We start from the raw sequence: 21861 nt of genomic DNA on the forward strand, positions 1-21861 counted from the left end.
TTCAGCATCGTTGATCTAATCGAAGGTAACTGACCCAAATTTATTTTGGTTTTAGGATTTCAATAGAGCATTTGAGTCTCATTTTCCAGTACTTCTCTTTCTAAAACTCTCATTTTCAATAGAGCATTCTGGTTCACGTGTTGCAGGTCCGTTTATTTTTTAAGGAAGAAAAACTTTGTTTGGTGATATCTTATTATTTAGAGCCTATTTGATATGGTTGTTGTCTCATTGTTAATTTGGGTTTGTTTGATTGTTGTGATTTTTGTGGTTTGTTGGGTTATTTTTTAAGGAAGAAAAATTTTGGGTTTAATCTTATTGATTTCATATTATAGTTTGTTGGGTAGAGCATTTGTGCTCAAACTGTTTGTTAGAACGCCCATGAGAGTTCTTAAATAACGTGGAATACCCCCTCCAAATGATTGAACGCCATTGAAAGTTGTTGTAGAGATGAAAGGTTTCTCTGATTGTTGGGGGGTTTATAGGATTTTTTGAGTCCTTTTTGTAAGGTTGTAGGGGTTTGGATCATCCAAAAATGGCTCCTACACTTGCCTACTGCATTGGACTTATGCATCATCTTGTCCTGATGTGAAATAGTTTAGAAGGATCAGCCCATCCCGAGCAGCATGGGCTTTTCTCTACAGTGAATTTATGATTTTGTCTTTCTCCATCATTTTTTAATCTCTTAAACAAGGCTTACATAGTCACCCTTGTAACCTATTCAATTAGAATCCATCCTTAGAGGCAATTTTGACTGCTAAATGTGAGGGTCATTCTCCATAGGAATCATCATCTCCTTTTCATAAGGAGAAGTTATATATATTTCACATGGACAAGGATTTAGATGCAAGGTACATGGCAGCCATAGCAATATCCCATTTCTCCCCCAGTTTAAACAGAGGCTCATGCTCTTTGGCAATCCTATTCACTCTTATATCATAATTTGTTCCCCACTCCAATGCCAAGCTCTTGTTATCCTGTTTTACCCTTCCTTAAGTCATTAGCAGCTTTTTTAAGAATGGTATGCCCCCCATTGCCAAAGAAATTGGTAATTCAAATCATTCATTTCTTTTTCCACAAAGATCAAGATGGCTTTACAGTTCCTGTGAGCCCAGAAACCAATTACAGAGGAACCTAATTCTAAAATGATTTGGCATATGAAATGTTTAGTTTTACATGAGCAGTGATTTTTTTATACAATATCCACTCAATCTGCTGAGAACCCAATTTGTTACCAAGAAGCAATGAGGTTCCAGAATCTTAAAGATGGATCAAAGGCATGAGGCTCAAACAGAGCATCTCCTCCTATCATTTTCTTCTTAAACCCCAATGCTGATTTTGGAATTTTTAACATAATGCCATTATCAATATCAGATAGATTATCAGGCTTTCAAAGTAATCTTCTATCATAAGCTGCCCCTTCCCTTTCCATATCCCAAATTATATTCTTTTGTTCTGATTATAAAAAACTAATATATCAATATTTTATAACCCACAAGATTAAAATAGCTTTGGAAGATAATTTGTCCTATTACAAAGCAATGGTAGAACCCGACAGAGAATTCCTTGTGGTGATTAAAGAAAGCAATTATACAAACTTGAGCAAATGATTAAATCACCCCAAGGTTGCTGGGTCTTTATCTTTTAGAATTTGTATGGGCTTTAACTTATCATATAAAAAGTAAAAAAAAAAAAAAAAAAGTCATGTAGAGGTTGAAACAATGACACAAACAATGGACATTAGATCAAATGGTTTAGATGGCAAGAAACATTGGCCTATCAGAGTATAACTTATGTGACTGGGGGTTTCTATTGAAAATGAGAAATCATAATTAGGGGCATTGAAATTGTTTGCTGGATATATACTTGTAAAAATTATGGTATTTCTTATGTCCCTTTCAATCATTTGCTCAAGTTTGTACAATATTTACCATGTATCTAATAATACATATAAATGCAAGGATGCTGCATACTCCACAAATCTTCTCTACATCTGAACCACCTCCATGTTTTTGCCTTTGCCTGTGCCTCCTCTCTACACTCTACACACACAACTCTACCTTGTTAGCTATGACCCTATAAAGCTTTGAAATTTTGAGAGTGCAGATCTTGTGTAATTATTACACAATCAAATGATATAAATGCTCAGAAACTTGAAAATGATATGATGAATTTAATGTGCAATAGCAAAATCCAAAGTTTTCTTACTTTTGGGTACAGTCTACTATGAATACATAGTAGACCTTTTTCTCACCTCTTTGTGTTTGTGCTATCCTTTCCTACAGAATCACAGCCCCCACCATTTACTCTCTCTTTCCACCATTTATGAGCTGCTACTTTCCTCAAAAGCACCCCTTCACTTTCTCCCACTTTACATATAATCCTTTTTAATATTTTTGTTAGAAAAAATTATTTTCCTTTTCTTTTTAGACATACCAAACCAACTGAAGTTTATTTTATTTTATTTTATTGTCTTTAATTGAAAATTGAAAATTAGTCATTAATGTTGGTTGGTTTTTTGTACAGTAATGAGTCAAAATATTGAGATTAGTAGGGCAAATTGGACTGCCCCCATCCAAAGAAAACACTTTATTGATCTTTGTCTTCAAGAGGCAAACAAAGGCTTTAGATCAGGTGGAGGTTTAAAGTCTAGTGCTTGGCCTCGAATTGCTGAAGAGTTGGAGAAGTTACTTGGAAAACGTTATACTTCAAAACAACTTAAGAATGGGTGGGATTACATGAAAAGACAATATCTCATTTGGAGTAAAATGATGACTATGACAGGACATGGTTACAACTCTGTAACCAAAACTTTTGATTGGCCAGCTGAAAAATGGGAAGAATATCTACAGGTAGTTTTTTTTATGGATTTGAGTGAATTTTAAAAATAATTATCTTATATATATATGTATATATGACTAATTTGTTGTTTATCTTGTAAAATAGAAATATCCAGAAGCTAAACAATTCCGTTTTAAACCATTAGCAAATGTGGAAGAATTAGAGGCATTGTTTGGAGGAGTGTTAGCTACTGGGTCTAAAAATTGGAGCTCTGGGGGAGTGATAGCTTCTGGGGCTGAGGAATCATCAACACATTCTACATCTATGCCTAGTGAAACTTCAATTAGTTTAGAAGAAGATGAGGATTTGCCAAGAAATACTAATGATGAAACAGAAGGTTCTAAGAAAAAACAGAAGAAAGGAAAGAAAGAGCAAACTCAAGAAGAAATGTATAGAATAGTGAATGTGTTGGAGAATTTTGAAGGACCCACAGTCAAAGAATGCATGAAGATTTTGAAGAGGCTTTTGACTTATGAGGATCCATTATACTATGTAGCAATTAATGCATTTTGCAAGAAGAAAGAGTACAGAGAGGTGTGGATGGAGATGGAAAGTGACGAAGAGCGAATGAGATGGATTCAAGCTTGCGAAAATAACTTTTTAAATATTTGTTTTAGATTTGTGGAATGCCTAGGGTATATGACTTATATGATGATTTTAATTTGGTACTTTTGGTTTGTTTGTTTTGGATATTTGATACATTTAAACTTATGTTTTTATTTCATAACTATTTTTTTTTTATAATAGATATTCTTATGGAGAATCCTTCACATCACTCAAATAGTTCAAGTTCATCATCATCAAGTGAAGATGAAGATACAAAGTTAGAAGTGACAAGAGTTTAAAAAGAAGATTGGTTGTGTTGTTGCTCAAATTATTGAGTGACTCATCCATTAATAAGGAACGAGTCTCTACTTCATCATTTACAGGTTCACTTTTCATTCAAGAGCTTTTAAATGGTTCATCTAGCACATGTTATGAACTAATGCGGATGGAAAAACATGGATTTATTTCTCTATGTCACATGTTTCGAGAAAAAGGATGGCTTGTTGACAGTAAACATTTGAATGTTGAAGAGAAAATGACCATGTTTCTTATGACTATTAGTCATAATCTTCGGAATCGATTGATTAAGAATAGATTCCAACACTCAAGTCAAACAATTCATAAATACTTCCATGAGGTTTTAGTGGCCATGGTGAATTTCTCAAAAGAGATGATTACTCCTCCATCATTCAATGATAGTTCAAATGGTATCTCCAATCGTCGGCTAAGACAAATTTTTAAGGTACATTATTTTTTATTTCTAATTATTCATATCATATTTGTATTATTCTCATATAAAAATAATTATTTATATTTTAAAGAATTATTACCATGTAGGATGTTGTTGGTGCAATTGATGGAACTCTTATCCATGCATGTATTCCCACTAATCAACAAGTACCTTATCGAGGTCGTGGGAGAGGAGAGTGTTTTCAAAATGTTATGGCACTTTGTGATTTTGACATGATATTTAGGTTTGTTGTTGTTGGATGGGAAGGAACAACTCATGATTCAAGAGTCTTGACAGAAACTATTCGTAACCTGCAACATAATTTTCCAATGCCCCCATCAGGTAAATATTTTATTTTCATTTTATTTAATATAATTTGTATTTATTCATTATAATAATCAACTCAATCCTTTTTTTTTCAGAAAAATATTATTTAGTAGATGCAACATACACACACAGTCGAGGTTTTATGGCACCATATCGTAATGTGCGCTATTGGTTGAGTGATTTTCGTAGTGGTGGTAAAGCTGTAGGAAAAGAGGAGATATTCAACCAATGTCATGCAAGATTAAGAAATGTCATTGAACGTGCTTTTGGTGTTGTTAAGGCGCGTTTTCCAATCTTGAAGAGAATGACACCTTATTCGTTTACTACTCAAACAAAAATTGTCATGACATGCTTCTCCATTCACAATTTTCTTCGACAAATCTCAGTTGCGGATAAATTATTTTCTGAATATGACAATGAAGTGGAATTGGAAAGTGACAATGCCAATCAAAATCAAAACTCAACTACAAGCAGTTTTTTTGCAGCATCTGATCAAGAATTCATGCAACAATTCCGAAACCAAATCACAAATGAACTCTTTCAAGTGTTTAGTTAACTTGTCATTTTTAGCTTTTTACCATTGTAAGAAATGCAATGTTTAGATATTAGCATAAAATGTGATGTCTTCGGATATTTGAAAATATGTACTTGAATTGTTATGTTTTTTCTTTAATTTGATTTAGGTTTTTATCAATCCATTATTTTTCATATTATTAAGTTTAAATATTTTATTTTAATTATATAAAAAATAAATATATTAATTATTTTTTGTAAGAATGATAATGATAAATTATTTATTATAAAAATTTTATTATTTGGAACTTTTTAGAAATAAGTTAAATTATATTTTTTTTAATACATTAAAATATTAAGATATTGGTTTTCAGCATAAAAAAAAAACAGCTTAATACTTAATAGAAATAAAATTTTAAAAAAACAAACAACTTAATGCTTAATGCTATTAAGCATTATTTAGTATTAAGTTAAAAAAAAGTTCTATTTAGAATTAAGCCAAAAAAACAAATGCCACCTAAGTGCCGGCCTTTTGATTGGATGTACATGTACATATATGATATATATATTTATATCTATATATACACATGTAGGGTCATCTACAAAATATGGACTTTGAACTGCAACTTCTTACATAAAATTACCTCCCAGCAGGTTTAGCAGATTGTCATTGTGTTTTAACTTTCTTCCTTAAAACAATCTTTTGCATCTTATATGAATGTAGATCTGTACATCATGATATAAAATAACCTCTGTTTGTAAGCCAGTAAGTGACTGCATTCTGTTTTGGTCTTCTCCTCTATGAAAAGTGAACAATGTTCGGAAAAAATTAAGGTTATATTTTGTTTTAGTAGAAAAAAAAAATATTAAGAAAAATAGTTTTTCTATGTCCGATTTATATAAAATAAAATTAAATATAATTAAAATAAATTTAAAATTTATATATTTTTAAATTATTTAATTTTACTATTCAAAGAAAATGTATGAACTAATTTATTAAATTAAATTTTTTTTTCTTTTTTTCTATTTTCTTTTTTTCATATTTTCTCTCAAATTTTTTGATAATCAACTATAGCTTAAAAATATTGAGTTTTTTTTTTCTTTGAATGAAATATTAAAGCAAGATGTTATGATAGTATAATATTCATTCAAGATTTTTTTTAGATGGTTTATTAAAAATGAATCACTTTTTAAGGATTATTAAAATAATATGTTTTTAAAAATCATTTCCATTTTTCAAACTAACTTCGCCAATACTCCAACTCAACAAAACGACATCGTCTTGCTGGGACATGGAAAACGACGTCGCTGCATGCCGGAACTCAAAATGGATTGTGTTCTACTCGTTGCCAAACACCCTGGAAATCAGACATAAGTATTCCGATACCATCTTGTCCAACCTCAAATCATTTCGCTGAAAACATCGTCCCTCCGAACACGCACAAACTCTGATACTGCGAATAAGAAAGTTGAAAATGGTGAAGGGCGGCCGAATGAACACGGCTGACGTGGCCGCGGAGATCAAGTGCTTGCGACGATTAATCGGCATGCGTTGTGCCAACGTCTACGATCTCTCTCCCAAAGTACTTCTCAATCCACTCTGCCAAACCCTAATTTAATTGCAATCCTCTGTTTGTTATTTTCCTTCTAAACAAACATTTAATTTTTACCTCTTCATTATTTTTCTTGTTTTTGGGATAATTGTGTGTTTGCTTGTTCATTTACATTGCTGATCACCACCTGTTTGATGAATAATCTGAGTTGAACGGGCCTTTGTAATGGTTTTTGTGAATTAATTGAGTTGGATTGTTGTGTTGATTTCGCTATTTACAATTTTTATTTTTATTTTTGCCAGACTTATATGTTTAAGTTTATGAACAGTAGTGGCGTCACTGAATCCGGAGGGAGCGAGAAGGTTTTGTTGTTAATGAAAAGTGGTGTTAGATTGCATACCACTGCATATGTTCGGTAAGATTTTCCCCAATTCGAAAAAATAAAAGTTAGGCCTAATCTTGCCCAACCTTTCCTTCAGTTTTGTTGCCTGGAAAACCTTGGAAAATAAAATGAAATAAATTTGAATTCAAGTTTTCTGTTTTATGCTTCGAGAGGGTTTTATAAGGTATACTTCACTGAGGTTTTATGTTAACTTGGGACCCAAGTAATGAAAAACTTTTAAAGTTGACAATGTTTTCTAGCCTTTGTTCAGCAACCAAACAGAGCAAAAGGATAGGAAAAGAGTAGAATGGCACTGTTTTTAATACCACAAGTTTTTGCTTACTGTTCATATTTTCTCACATCTATGGGGACAAAAGTATGACTCCATCTGGGTTTACACTTAAATTAAGAAAGCACATATGCACAAGAAGGCTAGAGGATGTGCGGCAGCTGGGATATGATCGGGTATTACTCCAGGGGATGTTTGTTTATGCTTGTCATTTTCTCTAACTTATGTAGTGTATATTGACTGTGTTGTTTCTGATCATGATTTTTTTTGTTTAACTATTTTTTTCTCTTTTTCAGGTCATCCTTTTTCAATTTGGACTTGGTGCCAATGCACACTATGTTATATTGGAGCTGTGTGCCCAAGGAAACATTCTCCTTACAGATTCTGAGTTTATGGTCATGACTCTTCTTGGATCACACAGGTTAGCAGTCCATCTCTCATGTTGCATTTTTTTTTGCTCCTTTATGCACATATTTGTATACAAGCACAACTATTTTTTTTTAGCAAGAACTTTTGTCCTTCTCTGCCAATTCATGTGTATTAGCTGTTGAGTTTAGCACATACATCATGGTATGATGAAATTATTGATGTTCATGCTATGATCTTATTGGTATCACTGGTGAAAGAGTGAAACCCTCGATAAATTTCATTTAGAAGAATTAAACAAAACATCAAATAAAAAAGGGTTATATATACTGTATCCCCTTGACCTTGAGGCATTTCGTACTTTGCCTCCTCACATTCAAATACCAAAACTTGTCCTCAAATTTGCTAAACAGTTTGGACCATGTTTATTTTATCTAATTAAAAAACCCAAATGCACTGCAATTAAGTGACTATTATACTCTTACATTTCGAGTCTTAATCCCTTTTAGTGATTATACATCAAATTTTGGGTCAAGTGCGGTACATGGGAGTTTTTTGTTAATGAAATAAACATATCCAAGAAAACATTTGGGGCGGCAATTGTTGGATTTTGAACGGGAGAGAGTAAACTGTGAAAGCCCTAAAGCTGTAGCAGAAAAAGTGCATTAAGCGAATAAAAAAACCATTTAGAAGAACCACTTTTGAAGGAAAATTAGAGGCTGAGTGCTCTGGAAAAATAGGGGGAGAATAATTGCTCAAAATCCCTCTCTCTCTATGTGTGCGTAGTTTAAACAAGAAAGTAAAGGAGAGCAAGGAGCAGCTTGTGTCTAAAATCTCATCTGTTTGAACAGGAGGAAAGAGCTTATGAGGTGGCCAATTTTCTTTGGCTTGCCCAAGGCAGATCGCCTTTTAGCATCCTTGTGCATGTAAATATCCGTAGTCTTAACACCCTATTCCCATATTCAACTTCTTTAACTAGCTACCATCAATCACATGTATGCAATGGGTATAGGATGTGTTGATGGATTGGGGTTGCACAAAACCTCAATCCAAGCCCAACTTGAACTTTTCTAATATGAGTCAAAGCGTAGATGCAAAGGAAGTTGCCCAAGAACAACCACTGCTTGAATTGGCTTGTGTTTAACCCTTCCAAGTTGAGACCATGTTTGCTAGCTCCTAATGGCCTTGAAGATTTCCTTCCTTAACAGGGTAAGTTTTTTGCTTAAATGTCTATAGAATTGAATTTTAGCTACATGATAACAAGTTATTTACAACAGAGATGATGATAAAGGAGTTGCAATCATATCACGCCATTGGTATCCAGTTGAAATTTGTCGAGTTTTTGAGTGTACTACCACTACTAAGTTGCAAGCAGCCCTTACATCTCCCAAGGAATCTGAGAGCAATGAAGCAGTCGAGGCCAGTTGAGGGTGGAAATAAAGTGTCTGATGCACCTAGAGAGAAGCAGGGTAACCGCAAAGGTGCGAAGTCATCTGAGCCAAGCAAAAATACTAATGATGGTGCTCGTGCCAAGCAAGCGACCTTGAAGACTGTTCTTGGAGAGGCACTGGGTTATGGGCCTGCACTTTCTGAGCATATTATTTTGGATGCTGGTCTGATTCCAAACACAAAAGTTACTAAGGATAGCAAATTTGACTTTGATACAATTCAGCGTTTAGCCCAATCTGTTGCTAAGTTTGAGAATTGGCTAGAAGATGTTATCTTAGGTGATCAAGTTCCTGAAGGTTATATTTTAATGCAGAATAAAATTTTTGGAAAGGACTGCCGCCCATCTCAACCAGATCGTGGTAGCCAGGTTGTGGATGTGTTTTTTTTAAATTTATGTATGCTAATCTAGAGCAGAACTGTCATTTCCTTCCCTTTTTGCTTTGATATGATATAATCAAGTTCCACATATGTGTGAATGTAAACATGTTTGTTTGGTTTACCATTAGAATAGTGTTATTCATTATGTGTTTTAATACCCTTTGCAGATCTATGATGAATTCTGCCCAATTTTATTGAACCAGTTCAAATCAAGGGAGTTTGTAAAATTTGAGACTTTTGATGCTGCATCGGATGAGTTCTACAGTAAAATTGAGGGTCAACGATCAGAACAACAACAGAAGGCAAAAGAGGTCTCTGCCATGCAGAAACTCAGTAAAATATGCATGGATCAGGTCTTTAAATTATTGTCTGATATTTGAAGCCAATAGAATCATTTCCTTCTTTTAAGAAGAGTGGTTTCACATACTTTCTAGCCTTTCAGCTAGTTGCTTGCTTGCAACTATGTTATAGTGACTTGGGCTGCAAGCAATGAGAATCTAGCCAATGCATCAGTGGTTGTATGGGCATGCTATGGTCATTCTCTCTTTACATGTCAAAAGGTTCTCTGCTAGAAATATTATTCAGTATTTTATGATCATTGCCATGTGTTATAGTCTTTCAACTTGATGCTGTAGGAAAATCGTGTGCATACACTGAAGAAAGAGGATGACCGCTGCATTAAAATGGCAGAATTGATAGAATATAACCTAGAAGATGTTGATGCTGCCATATTAGCTGTCCGTGTTGCTTTGGCAAATGGTATGAATTGGGAGGATCTTGCCCGAATGGTGAAAGAAAAGAAAAAATCTGGAAATCCTGTAGCTGGCCTCATTGACAAGCTTTATCTTGAGAGAAATTGCATGACACTGCTGTTGAGTAACAACCTTGATGAAATGGATGATGATGAAAAGACACTTCATGTGGATAAGGTGTGGTGGCATGATGCAATTTTTTTTTTTTTTTTGCATCTTACTGCGTCATAATAACAAAACTGCTTATGTTTACTTCCATTTGAAGGCATTCATGCAGATTCTAAATTACCATTAAGCTTATCTTGTTGGATGTGACATATGCTAATTTCCACTCTGGTTCACACCTGTCTGATCAAACAAATTACAGATCATGTAAAGCCCATATCTTTATTCTTCAAACTTGTCATCTCTTTTCTTTTCACTTTCTAGGTAGAAGTTGATTTGGCACTTTCAGCACACGCCAATGCTCGGCAGTGGTATGAACAGAAGAAAAGGCAGGAAAACAAGCGGGAAAAGACTATTATAGCTCATGAAAAGCTTTTAAAGCTGCTGAAAAGAAGACTTGCATCCAGCTTTCACAGGTAGCTGAACATTGCAGTTGTTTTTCCCCTTTGATTTATTTTGTACTGATGCTATTTTCAAATTTTTGAATCATTAAATGCAGCTGGTCCTGAGTTATTGGCCCTTGGTATTATGTTACATGTGTGCTGTGAGGAGAGTTAGTACTTAACCATATCTTTGCTGAACATTCACAGGAATGGATGATTAGGACCTAAGTTGAATGTTTATTAGCATCTAGTTTGATTTAAATGATTTGAACAACATGGTACCCTTTGTATACTTCCTGTGTACCTTGTTGCGTTCTTTCTTTGGCACGTGTTTATAATATCTCACCATTACTTATAAAAAAACTAACAACACACTTGCCTCTCAGCACCAGAAGAATTATGAAGCATTATTTTAGTTTTGTTTTTAATTATTGGTTGAGCTTAAATGAACCATTAAGTTGTCTTTTCTCAATGGTCAAGTGTCTGAATTTTCTCATCTATAATTGTGCTGGAAAAAACCGTTGCCACAATTTCACACATGTGAAAAGTTAACTGGTTTGAGAAATTTAATTGGTTCATCAGCAGTAAGAATTATTTTGTTATCAGTGGACGTGATGCTCAACTGAACGAGATGATTGTCAAGCGTTATATGTCAAAAGGGGACCTATAAGTAGATTTTCTCCATTAATAAACAAATTAACTCTTAAGAAGAGAAAAAGGGCAAAAACCTTTATCTGTATGGGGAATATATCAAGGGGAAAAAAAGAGACGAAAAGGAAAGTGGCACTGGAAGTTAAGAGAGTTAAGGAGGAAAAAAATGAGGCCCAATTCCACCCATTACTATGCCACAAAAAAAGAAGTTTCAGATTCATACATTTCAAATCAACCAACAACAACTCCTCATCAACATTTTTGTTTTTCCAAAGGCACCTAAACACCTGTTGCAGAATACTACTCCACTACTCTTCCTCATAACTCCTATGACATGTTAATCCAACATTGACTCTCTATAAGTAGATATTATTTTATAAAATCTCTTTCAAATGTTTCTGACAGAAGGATCCTTTAATGATTTACACAAAAGTTTAACATGTCTTAGGCCAAATATTCAACCAATAAAAAGATTTATTGTGCATATTCATTAAATATTGGTAAGTGATAGTCTGTTATTTGGTTTTGTTTTTTGTGTCTGTTGTTGTAGTACTTATTTTATTTTAGTTTGGTATTTTATTTTATTTTTTATTTTTTATTGGACACTTTCTTTAGATGAGAAGACTCAGAAGAGTTGTGTAAAGACTTCGAATTTCCAACTTATTGTAATACAGTCATCAGCATTTTGGTGAAAGTATTTCTGAAGCTTATAGGCTTTAGTTATCTTTCTAATGCCAGGTAATTTCTTCTTCATCTATTTACTTTGTGGAAACCACCTCAGTCACACTTATGTATCTTATTCCCATACCTCTGCAATTTGAGATTTAATAGACCTGTTTCTCCTATTAACATCAGGGGAGGCCTTTTCTGCTTTATGAATTAATCTTCAAAAATGTTGATTGTAAGTTGTACTTTCTTGTCTCTTTTCATGTCAATCATGTACATTGGTAGATGTTATAGTTGAAGAATAGGGTTTCACGAGAATAATTTTCTTTCATTGAGATTATTCTTTTATAGAGTTTACAACATATACAAATCCTTCAAATTAGGAAACTAAATCACTGATTAAAAGGAAAGAATAACTCCTAACAATTACTTTCCTAAAAATACAAAGATTGACAACTAATAAATAACTTACAACTTTACAAAATTATTTCTTTCCATATCAGTTTCGGTTTTCCAACACTCCTCCTCAAGCTGGCTTAAAGATATCTTCCATAGCCAGCTTGCCAACTAGAAAATCAAATTGCCTTTTTTGTAGTCCTTTGTTGAAGACATCAATCACTTGTTCCTCAGTAGGGATATAGGTCATACAAACCAATCCGTTGTCTATCTTCTCTTTAATGAAATGCTTGTCCACTTCCACATGTTTGGTGCGGTCATGGAGAACCGGATTGTGAGCTACTAAAATTGTTGCCTTGTTGTCACAATACAACTTCATAGGAGATGGACCTGTCATCTTTAACTCTTCCAGTAATCTTCTTATCCACATAATCTCACAAATACCATGAGCTACAACTCTAAACTCAGCCTCAGCACTACTTTTAGCAACCATGTTTTGTTTTTTACTTCGCCACGTGACCAAGTTGTCATCTACAAATGAACAGTACCCAGAGGTGGACCTTCGATCCACTATGCTTCCAGCCCAGTCTGCATCGGTGTAGGTTTCAATTTGTAGGTGTCCTTGTGACTTGAACAAAAGACCTCTACATGGTGTCCTCTTTAGATACCTTAGAATCTTGTAAACAACTTCAAAATGCTCTGGTCTAGGCGCATGCATAAACTAGCTAACCATACTCACTGAGAATGCTATGTCAGGGCGTGTATGGGATAGGTAAATCAATCTCCCAACAAGTCTCTGATAACGATTCTGGTCCTTCACATTCTTGGTTTTTGTAGGCTGCAGTTTTACATTCGGCTCTATAGGTGTTTCAGCAGGCTTACATCCTAACATACTTGTCTCATCAAGAAGATCAAGAACATACTTCCGTTGATTTACAAAGATACCTTCTTTGGACCTAGCAAACTCCATCCCAAGAAAGTATTTTAATGCCCCCAGGTCCTTAATCTCAAATTCCTCAGCAAGTTTCCCCTTCAGCTTCTCTAGTTCATTGCAATCATCCCCAGTTAACACAATATCGTCAACATACACAATTAAGATGACTACTTTACCTTCATTTAAATGTTTGTAGAATATCGTGATCTGGTTGACTTTGAGTATATCCATAATGCTTTATTACTTTGCCAAAGCACTCAAACCAAGCTCTAGGCGACTGCTTAAGTCCGTATAAAGACTTCTTCAATTTGCACACTTTCCCAACTCCAAAACTTTCTTCAAAACCTGGTGGAGGACTCATGAACGCTTCCTCCTCTAGGTCTCCATTAAGAAAGACATTTTTAACATCCAATTGGTGTAAGGGCCAATTGGAATTTACTGCAAGGGACAACAAAACTCTAATTGAGTTTATTTTAGCTACGGGGGCGAAAGTCTCTTGGTAGTCTATCCCATAGGTTTGAGTAAAACCATTTGCCACAAGTCTGGCTTTGTATCTCTCAACACTTTTATCTGCTTTACTCTTTATTGTAAACACCCATTTGCGCCCTACAACTTCTTTTTCCCTTTGTAAATCTACAACCTCCCAAGTGCCATTCTTTTTTAAGGCACTCGTTTCCTCAAACATTGCCAATTTGCAACTCGGTTCATCTAGTGCTACTTGAATATTTTTAGGTACCACAAGTTTTGAAATATTTGTAGTGAATACTCTATAGTTGTCAGAAAGGTTACTATAGGAGATATATTTGGCAATGGGATGTTTAGTGCAAGCTCGGGTTCCCTTTCTAAGAGCAATAGGGAGATCAATGTCAAGGTCCTGTGCAGGAACAATTGGGGCTAATCCTAAACCGGGTTTGGGTGCAAATATTTCTGGACTTGGACCAAAGTGTGATGGTAAACTTAGATCAGTAACAGAAGAAGAAGAAGCATGTATATGAGTAGGAATAGAAGAAGGGTTACCTGAGACATTTAGAGAGCCATTGCCTAGGGCTTTCGGTTGACCATGTGCTGGGATGATCGGCTGGTCTTTACTTCTTCCAGGGACTTTTTTCCTTGAATAAACCACAGGCTCAAGATTGTTTCTATTTTTTTCATTCGTAGTATTTCTTCTTCTGACAGACCAATTTCAGATTCGGATTCAATTGGCTTAGTTTCTTTATTTTCTTTTTCAAGAGAGATATCAAGAATTACACTAGGCAAAGGTTCAACAATTTCCCAAAAATTTGGTTCCACTAATTTCTCCCCTTGAAGTAAATTTTTGGTAAAATATGAGACATTTTCCATAAAGGAAACATCCATAGTTGTGTAAAAACGTTTTGTAAGGGGATTAAAACATTTGTAACCCTTTTTATTAGGAGTATATCCTACAAAAACGCATTTTTCTGCTCTTTGGTCTAACTTAGATCTTGACCTTTTTGGAATGTGTATATATGCAGTGCAACCAAATATTTTCAAGGGTAATTCAGAATTAATTTGAGATTCTGGAAATACCTTTTTCAAGCACTCCAAAGGAGTGGTATACTGCAAAAATTTTGTAGGCAGCCTGTTGATTAGATATGAAGCAATTAGTATGACATCCCCTCATAAGTATTTTGGAATATTCATGTAAAACATCATAGCCCGTGCTACTTCTAACAAGTGTTTATTTTTACGTTCAGCTATTCCATTCTGTTCAGGGGTATCAGAACACGAGGATTGATGTAAAATTCCTTTCTCATTTGAAAAGGTTTCCAAAACTTTATTAAAGTACTCAGTCCCATTATCAGATGTCAAAATACTGATTTTTGTTTGAAATTGGTTTTCAATTATTCTGTAAAATTCTTTAAAAATCCTTTCGACTTCAGATTTTTCCCTCATTAAATATACCCAACAAAGACGTGTATGGTCGTCTATAAAGGTCACAAACCATTTTTTTCCTGAAATTGTGGTTACTTTTGAAGGTCCCCAAACATCACTGTGAAAAAGATAAAATGGTTTTGATGTATAGTAGGGTTTTGGAATGTAAGTTTTTTGTTGGCTCTTTGCCAATAAACAACTTTCACATTGAAATGATAAAGGATCAACCTTTTGAAATAACACTGGAAATAAATGTTTTAAATAAGAGAAACTAGGATGACCTAATTTGCAATGCCAAACCATTATTTGATCACGAACAGAAAGAGAACTAATACTACTTGGTTCTTGAGCAATTTTATTACTAGGTAAATTATCCTCGAAATAATAGAGACCATTGATTATCCTAGCACTGCCAATCGTCTTCCCTGAGCTCTGGTCTTGAAAAATACAATGGGATTCATAGAAGATAACACAACAATTAGAATCTCTAGATAATTTGCTAATAGACAAGAGATTACAAGTAAGTTTAGGAACATGGAGAACATATTTAAGATCTATTCCCTCAGAGGTTTTTATTAGACCTTTTCCTGCAATAGGTGAGAAATTACCATCAGCTATCCGAACCTTTTTATTTCCAGGACACGGTGAATAGGATTCAAACATGTTTGAGGAATTGGTCATGTGGTCGGATGCTCCAGAATCGATTATCCATGGAGTAGATTTAAAACGACAAGATAGAGCATATAATTCATTACCTGTGTGTGCCAAAGAAACACTAGAAGTACCGGATGTCAAGTTGGATTTCAGCAGTGCAAGAAGATGCTCCATTTGCTCAGTAGTGAAGGGGCTGGTCTCAGCCTCATTAGCAGTAGGAATAGTGGCTCGGCTTGGTTTTGTTTCCTTTCAAATTTGCAGGTTTCCCATGGATTTTCCAACAATTCTCACGAGTATGGCGAGGTTTGTTGCAAAAATCACACCAAACCCGTGGTCTTTCATCTGATTTGTGCTGAAACACAGCAGCTTTATTATAGCCTCCACTCGTGGTAACCAAGGTTGAACCTTCAATAGCAACTCCAGGTCCCTTCTTGCCCAACATCACATTCCTTCGACTCTCCTCTTCTAACTTTTGAAAAAACTTCACCAATTGAAGGCAGGGGTTGTCTTCCAATGATTCTCCCCCTTACCTCATCAAACTCAACATTAAGGCCAGCCAAGAACTTGAAGATCTGATTGTCTTCCATGGTCTTCTTATGATGAAGTCCATCCTCGGTAGATTTCCACTCATAGGTGTTGAAGAGGTCAAGGTCTTGCCAGATCCGCTTCGAGGAGTTGAAGTACTTTGTGATGTTGTCCTCCCCTTGTTGTATCTTACCAAGTTTGAGGGTTAATTCAAAGATCTGTGATTGATTCCCTAAATTAGAATACATTTGATTTACATTCTCCCAAAGCTCTTGTGCTATTGGATAGCACATGTAATTAGAGCTAATGTCTTCTTCCATAGAATTCACAAGCCATGACATCACCATGGAATTCTCAGCATCCCATATAGCATAGTTCGGATCATCCACTGCAGGAGCCTTCTTTTCACGCGTTAGGTAGCCCATCTTTCCACGTCCTCTGATGTACATCCGAACTGATTGAGACCATCTCAGAAAGTTGTCACCATTCAAGCGAATCGTGGTGATTTGGATAGAGTGAGATTTCGAGGTGGTAGGATTGATTTTTGAAGAATCAGTGATGATGGGATTGTTCAGAGAAGGTTGAGGAACAGTAGTGGACTCGTTTGAAATATCCGACATGGTTTCAAAGAACAGGGATTGAAAGAGAGGAAGGAGGAGGATTTCGGCAAGCAAATTGCGAGCTTTGATACCAAGTTGAAGAATAGGGTTTCACGGGAATAATTTTCTTTCATTGAGATTATTCTTTTATAGAGTTTACAGCATATACAAATCCTTCAAATTAGGAAACTAAATCACTGATTAAAAGGAAAGAATAACTCCTAACAATTACTTTCCTAAAAATACAAAGATTGACAACTAATAAATAACTTACACCTTTACAAAGTTATTTCTTTCCATATCAGCTTCGGTTTTCCAACAGTTATTAATTCTTTGAGTTATGAAATGGGATTTAGGAATTTAGGATTAAAGGGAAATATGATTTCTATGAAATGTGTCTTATCTAATTCATAGACCTCCATGATTTCAGCTTTTATCAGCTTGCTGTTATCCCTCAGCTGATTATTGTTATTATGGAATATAAATTGATCCAATAATGTGGAGTCTTAATATCCCTCTTTTTAAAAAAAAAAAAAAAAATCTGAAATCTTAATGTCCCTGTTGTTTCTTCTGATATTGCTCATTTGATTATGAATTAGGTATATCCATGCAGATCCACATGGAGCTTCAAGTACTGTGATCAAGAACCACAAGCCTGAACATCCAGTACCCCCTCTTACTTTGAACCAAGCAGGATGTTTCACTGTAAGTTGGTCATCTTTCAATATTCTTTTGGTATTATTTCATTTTATTGTGTCTTAAGGTAGGAGTGAACAGCATATATGCACTTTGAATTATTTAGCTTACAATTTTTTTGTAAAATAGGTTTGTCACAGCCAGGTGTGGGATTCAAAGATTGTCACAAGTGCTTGGTGGGTTTATCCTCACCAGGTCAGTAAAACTGCTCCTACTGGGGAATATCTTACAGTTGGGAGTTTCATGATCCATGGGAAGAAGAACTTTCTTCCTCCACACCCTCTTATGATGGGCTTTGGCTTGTTATTTTGCTTAGATGAGAGAGCTCCTTGGGATCACATTTATATGAAAGGCGGGTGAGAGGTGAGGAGGAAGGGGCACAAGATTTTGAGGAGAATGAATCTCTTAAAGGAAATTCTGATTCTGAGTCAGAGAAGGAAGAAACAGATGAAAAACGTACTGCAGAGTCAAAAAGCATAACGGATCCACCAACACATCAACCAATATTAGAAGGCTTTTCTGAAATTAGTTCTGCTCATAATGAATTGACCACCTCCAATGTTGGATCCATCAATTTGCCTGAAGTTCCTCTTGAAGAGAGGAATATGTTGAATGGAAATGATAGTGAGCATATAGATGATATTTCTGGAAGACATGTTTCTTCTGTCAATCCACAACTTGAGGATCTCATTGATTGGGCTCTTGAACTTGGATCTAATACTGCATCTGGTAAGAAGTATGCTCTTGAAACTTCTCAAGTTGATTTGGAAGATCACAATCATGAATACAGAAAGGCTAAAGTCAGAGAGAAACCTTATATCTCAAAAGCTGAAAGAAGAAAGCTGAAGAAAGGCCAGAAAACCAGTACTTCAGATGCAGGTGGTGATCATGGAAAAGAAGAAATGGGGTCTCTAATTGAAAGGGGGTTCTCTATATCTTTAACTCAAGTTTTGTGTTCCATTTTCATTTGGATTGCTGATTGATAGCTTTTTGGTTTATTGTTTGGGGCTCTCGGTGTCCATGTGGGATTAACACCCATAGATGCTAAATTCTGGGAGTAATGTCTCAAATTTTTTTATTTATTTTTTGTGTGTGTGCAGATTTCGCTTTGGATGCTAGCTTTTACTCTTCTTTAAATCTAGGCGTGTTCTGGGCGTGTTCCAGGTTAGTTGCCTACTTGAAACCTAGTTCAAAAAAGCTGTCTGTATTAAGAATTCATTTCCTGAATAAGGCTGAGGATGGACTGTTTGCCTGTGGGCTTTTGTTTGGGCCAATATTTGCTTGCGTTTGTGATTTGGACCGATGCCATTGGGCTGGCTTCTTTAAGCTTAGTAGAAATTTTATTTCTGTAGTGGGTGGGACTTCCACTTTTGTTAAAGTTGGGTGACAGTCTCTTGATAGGGTGGGTGTCTTTGGGCATGCAGAGTGCATGTAGCCTATTACGTGTTTACCCCTCTTCAATTTAATGCACTTTGTCAGGGACTTAGGCCTGTTTGGTTATTGTTTTCGAGAATTGTGTTTTGTTTTTTAGAACAAAAAACACCAAAAACTCATTTGGAACTTTAATCACTTATTGTTTTTATTAGTCTGTGTGTTTCCAAAATGTTTCTTTTTAGAGAACAAAAAAAACAAGTTTCCTTTGTTTTTTCCACTGTTTAGAGAACAAAAGGAGCATCCCTATTCTCCATGTTTCCAATCCTTTGTTCTCACATTCCCTATTGTCACCTGTGAAATAATCCTCCTCTGCCTCATCTTCTTTTGTTCCAGAACTTCCATCTACATCAGAGAGTATCTTGTTTCCATTAGTCCCCTCATCTTCCTCGCATCTATCAGTCGCAAAATCCGATTTGCTTCTATTGGAATTATTGACTTCGTCAATGCCATCATCAATCCCAATTTCTATTATCAAATTCCTTTTCTGGGTATAATCCAAAACTCCCTAAGAGGGTTTGATCAGAAGATAAAGATAGTAGAATTTGCTGTTTAACTTAACATCACAATAGAAACACCTCAAATTTACTTCCCCATTTTCCAGAATCTTCTCATCATCACCCTGAATCATACCAATCTGCTTCACCCATGGAATGAAAGCGATCTTCAATAATTCACAATAATCAAGTTGTGATGAGGATGAGCAATCCTCACACATATCCTGTAATTCAACCAATTTTCGATCATTCGAATAGCATCCAAGTTTTGAAATCTCCGCAATGTGGGTTTCACACAGAAGATAAGAGAAAAAAGAGTTGAGAAAAAGGATCAGAATCCATTCAAGAACATCATAGATGAGAATAAGCGTGATCTTGTTGGTGTTTGGTTCCAAACTTGTTTACTGCCATTGATGATGATGATCTATTCTTGATATTCATAGAGAGAAAAGCAGAGACTATTTAAAGAGATTATGAAAAGCATGCATTTTAGTTTTCTTATTTGAGAATTTTAGTTTGGTATCAGTATGTATCTTAAGATGCATGTCTTAAAACGCTCCAAACTGATGAGTGTTTAACTTTTTATAATCCTACGTCCCCATCTCATTGTCACTTTGCATCTACTAAAGAGTTGGTTTTCTTATTCTTACATTTCTACAAATGCAATAGGATGTTATGATCCGACCAACACCAGAAGCCTCAGTTCTTGGGCCTAGCCTCATAAGTTTTTTTCTTATTATTTACAATATGCAAATGTCCTAATTTTATGTGAAAGGGCTGCAGTACTTGGTTGGTTTCTATTTGCTGTTAAAAATGTGCATCAAACTAATCTTTTCTCATTTTGGACAAGAAACTATGCCTACTCTCTTTCTATTGGCTTGAAAAATGTCCATCAGACTCACCTTTGACAGGAAACTATACCAGGTTAGTTGGCTCCCTCCTTCATCACACTAAAAAGAAAAGCTGATGTGCTAGAGATGCAATTTGGACAAAGATGCTTATGTATGTTATGATTCAACCTTCATGTCATGCTCCTAATTTGTTCCATTGTGCGTCTTAATGTTGGTAGACATTACAGCAAACTTTGGACTTGAGGAGACCCCTTCCCTTGCCTGATGGTGTCATTATAAATGGCCAGAACTAGTTCATCCTTTATTTAGTATATGAAGCAAGCCAGAACCTACAAGTGTACGTCTAAACTGCTATTCAAATGGAATAATATTTAGTTTTCCCTGAAATGAATGGGGAGTTGGTACACTGGTCTACAATGATCTATCCTGATCTCCTTTCCCTCTGTTTTTCATGAAGGTGGAATTTGAAAACAAGTGCAGCCAGACCCAACCATTAGGGGTCCTAAGATATTCAGATCACACAACATCTGACTGGGCAGCCAAATATTGCGGAATTCAAGGGCGAGGCGGTCAATGCACCTTGTGATGGAGTTGTGTGCTGTGGGAGTTCTTTGATAAGAGTTATCATATATAATGTATTTGCTGTCATTCATTAATAAGTTTTATTTGAAAAAACTTGTTGAATACTCAAATTAATATTTGAATCGAACTTGTTAAATGCATTTAAAATTCAAAACCGACTCTTATGGTTTTCGGATAGCAATCTAAAATAATGTTAAGTATGACTAACATGATCATCCATCTATATTTTAGGAAATTAGGCAAGATTTTTGTGTAATAAATTTTATTTTCAAGAGTATGTTAAGTACTAAAATTAATATTTAAAATTCAAATATAATACTTAAGGCTTTATGGATACCGTCATTCATCAATATTTGAGGACAATAGAGATTTCCACATAAATTAATATTTAATTAAAAATTAAAATACTATAATCATCAATTTTAAATAACTTATCAACAATGATTCCAAAAATAGGTATATAAAGAAAAAAAAAATCCTCAAAAGGACAAAAATGGGTTGGCCAATGCAAATTCGAGGTTCACTAGCCCAATGATCCAATCCACAATTTGTCAAAGGTCAATTTAATGTGTAGCCCAAAGTTTGAACCAAACTTGATCAGGCTTCGATTGACGGTTTAACCGGTGGACTGTCTACTTCAATCCAATTTTTATTTTAAAACATTGGATTTTACCATATAAGTGTCCATAAATGGATCATCTCTAATTTTAAGCAGGTACAAATTTTCAAACCTAACTTATGGAATATTCGAAGTTGACATCGTGAGTGGAATAAAATTTATTAAAATCAAACTTAGGTTTTGATATTAATTCAAA

The 21861-nt window shown here is 35.0% G+C and overlaps 2 protein-coding genes and 1 pseudogene across 2 annotated transcripts; all 3 read left to right on the top strand.

Moving 5' to 3' along the window:
- The first annotated feature begins 2441 nt into the window (after nt 1-2441).
- Nucleotides 2442-3481, top strand: LOC132253734 (L10-interacting MYB domain-containing protein-like). Its single transcript, XM_059736655.1, has 3 exons — nt 2442-2849; nt 2944-3420; nt 3473-3481. Exons 1-3 carry the CDS (start codon nt 2526-2528, stop codon nt 3479-3481), a joined length of 810 nt encoding a protein of 269 aa, XP_059592638.1. The 5' UTR covers nt 2442-2525.
- Nucleotides 3482-3588: 107 nt separating this feature from the next.
- LOC132253735 (uncharacterized) lies at nt 3589-4997 on the top strand. The gene is made up of 3 exons (XM_059736656.1): nt 3589-4126; nt 4222-4456; nt 4537-4997. Exons 1-3 carry the CDS (start codon nt 3824-3826, stop codon nt 4995-4997), a joined length of 999 nt encoding a protein of 332 aa, XP_059592639.1. The 5' UTR covers nt 3589-3823.
- Nucleotides 4998-6313: 1316 nt separating this feature from the next.
- On the top strand, nt 6314-21200 carry LOC132253764 (uncharacterized; annotated as a pseudogene).
- The last annotated feature ends 661 nt before the right edge of the window (nt 21201-21861 follow it).

The sequence above is a fragment of the Vitis vinifera genome, chromosome 5 (genome assembly GCF_030704535.1).
Source record: "Vitis vinifera cultivar Pinot Noir 40024 chromosome 5, ASM3070453v1".
In the NCBI taxonomy this organism is placed as follows: Eukaryota; Viridiplantae; Streptophyta; class Magnoliopsida; order Vitales; family Vitaceae; genus Vitis; species Vitis vinifera.

Excerpts from the sequence above, each read along its gene's own strand:
- LOC132253734 (XM_059736655.1), top strand. The coding sequence starts at position 2,526 with ATGAGTCAAAATATTGAGATTAGTAGGGCAAATTGGACTGCCCCCATC. Across the intron at positions 2,850-2,943 it reads AATGGGAAGAATATCTACAG|AAATATCCAGAAGCTAAACA; the intron begins GTAGTTTTTTTT and ends CTTGTAAAATAG.
- LOC132253735 (XM_059736656.1), top strand. The coding sequence starts at position 3,824 with ATGCGGATGGAAAAACATGGATTTATTTCTCTATGTCACATGTTTCGA. Across the intron at positions 4,127-4,221 it reads GGCTAAGACAAATTTTTAAG|GATGTTGTTGGTGCAATTGA; the intron begins GTACATTATTTT and ends ATTACCATGTAG. Across the intron at positions 4,457-4,536 it reads TTTTCCAATGCCCCCATCAG|AAAAATATTATTTAGTAGAT; the intron begins GTAAATATTTTA and ends TTTTTTTTTCAG.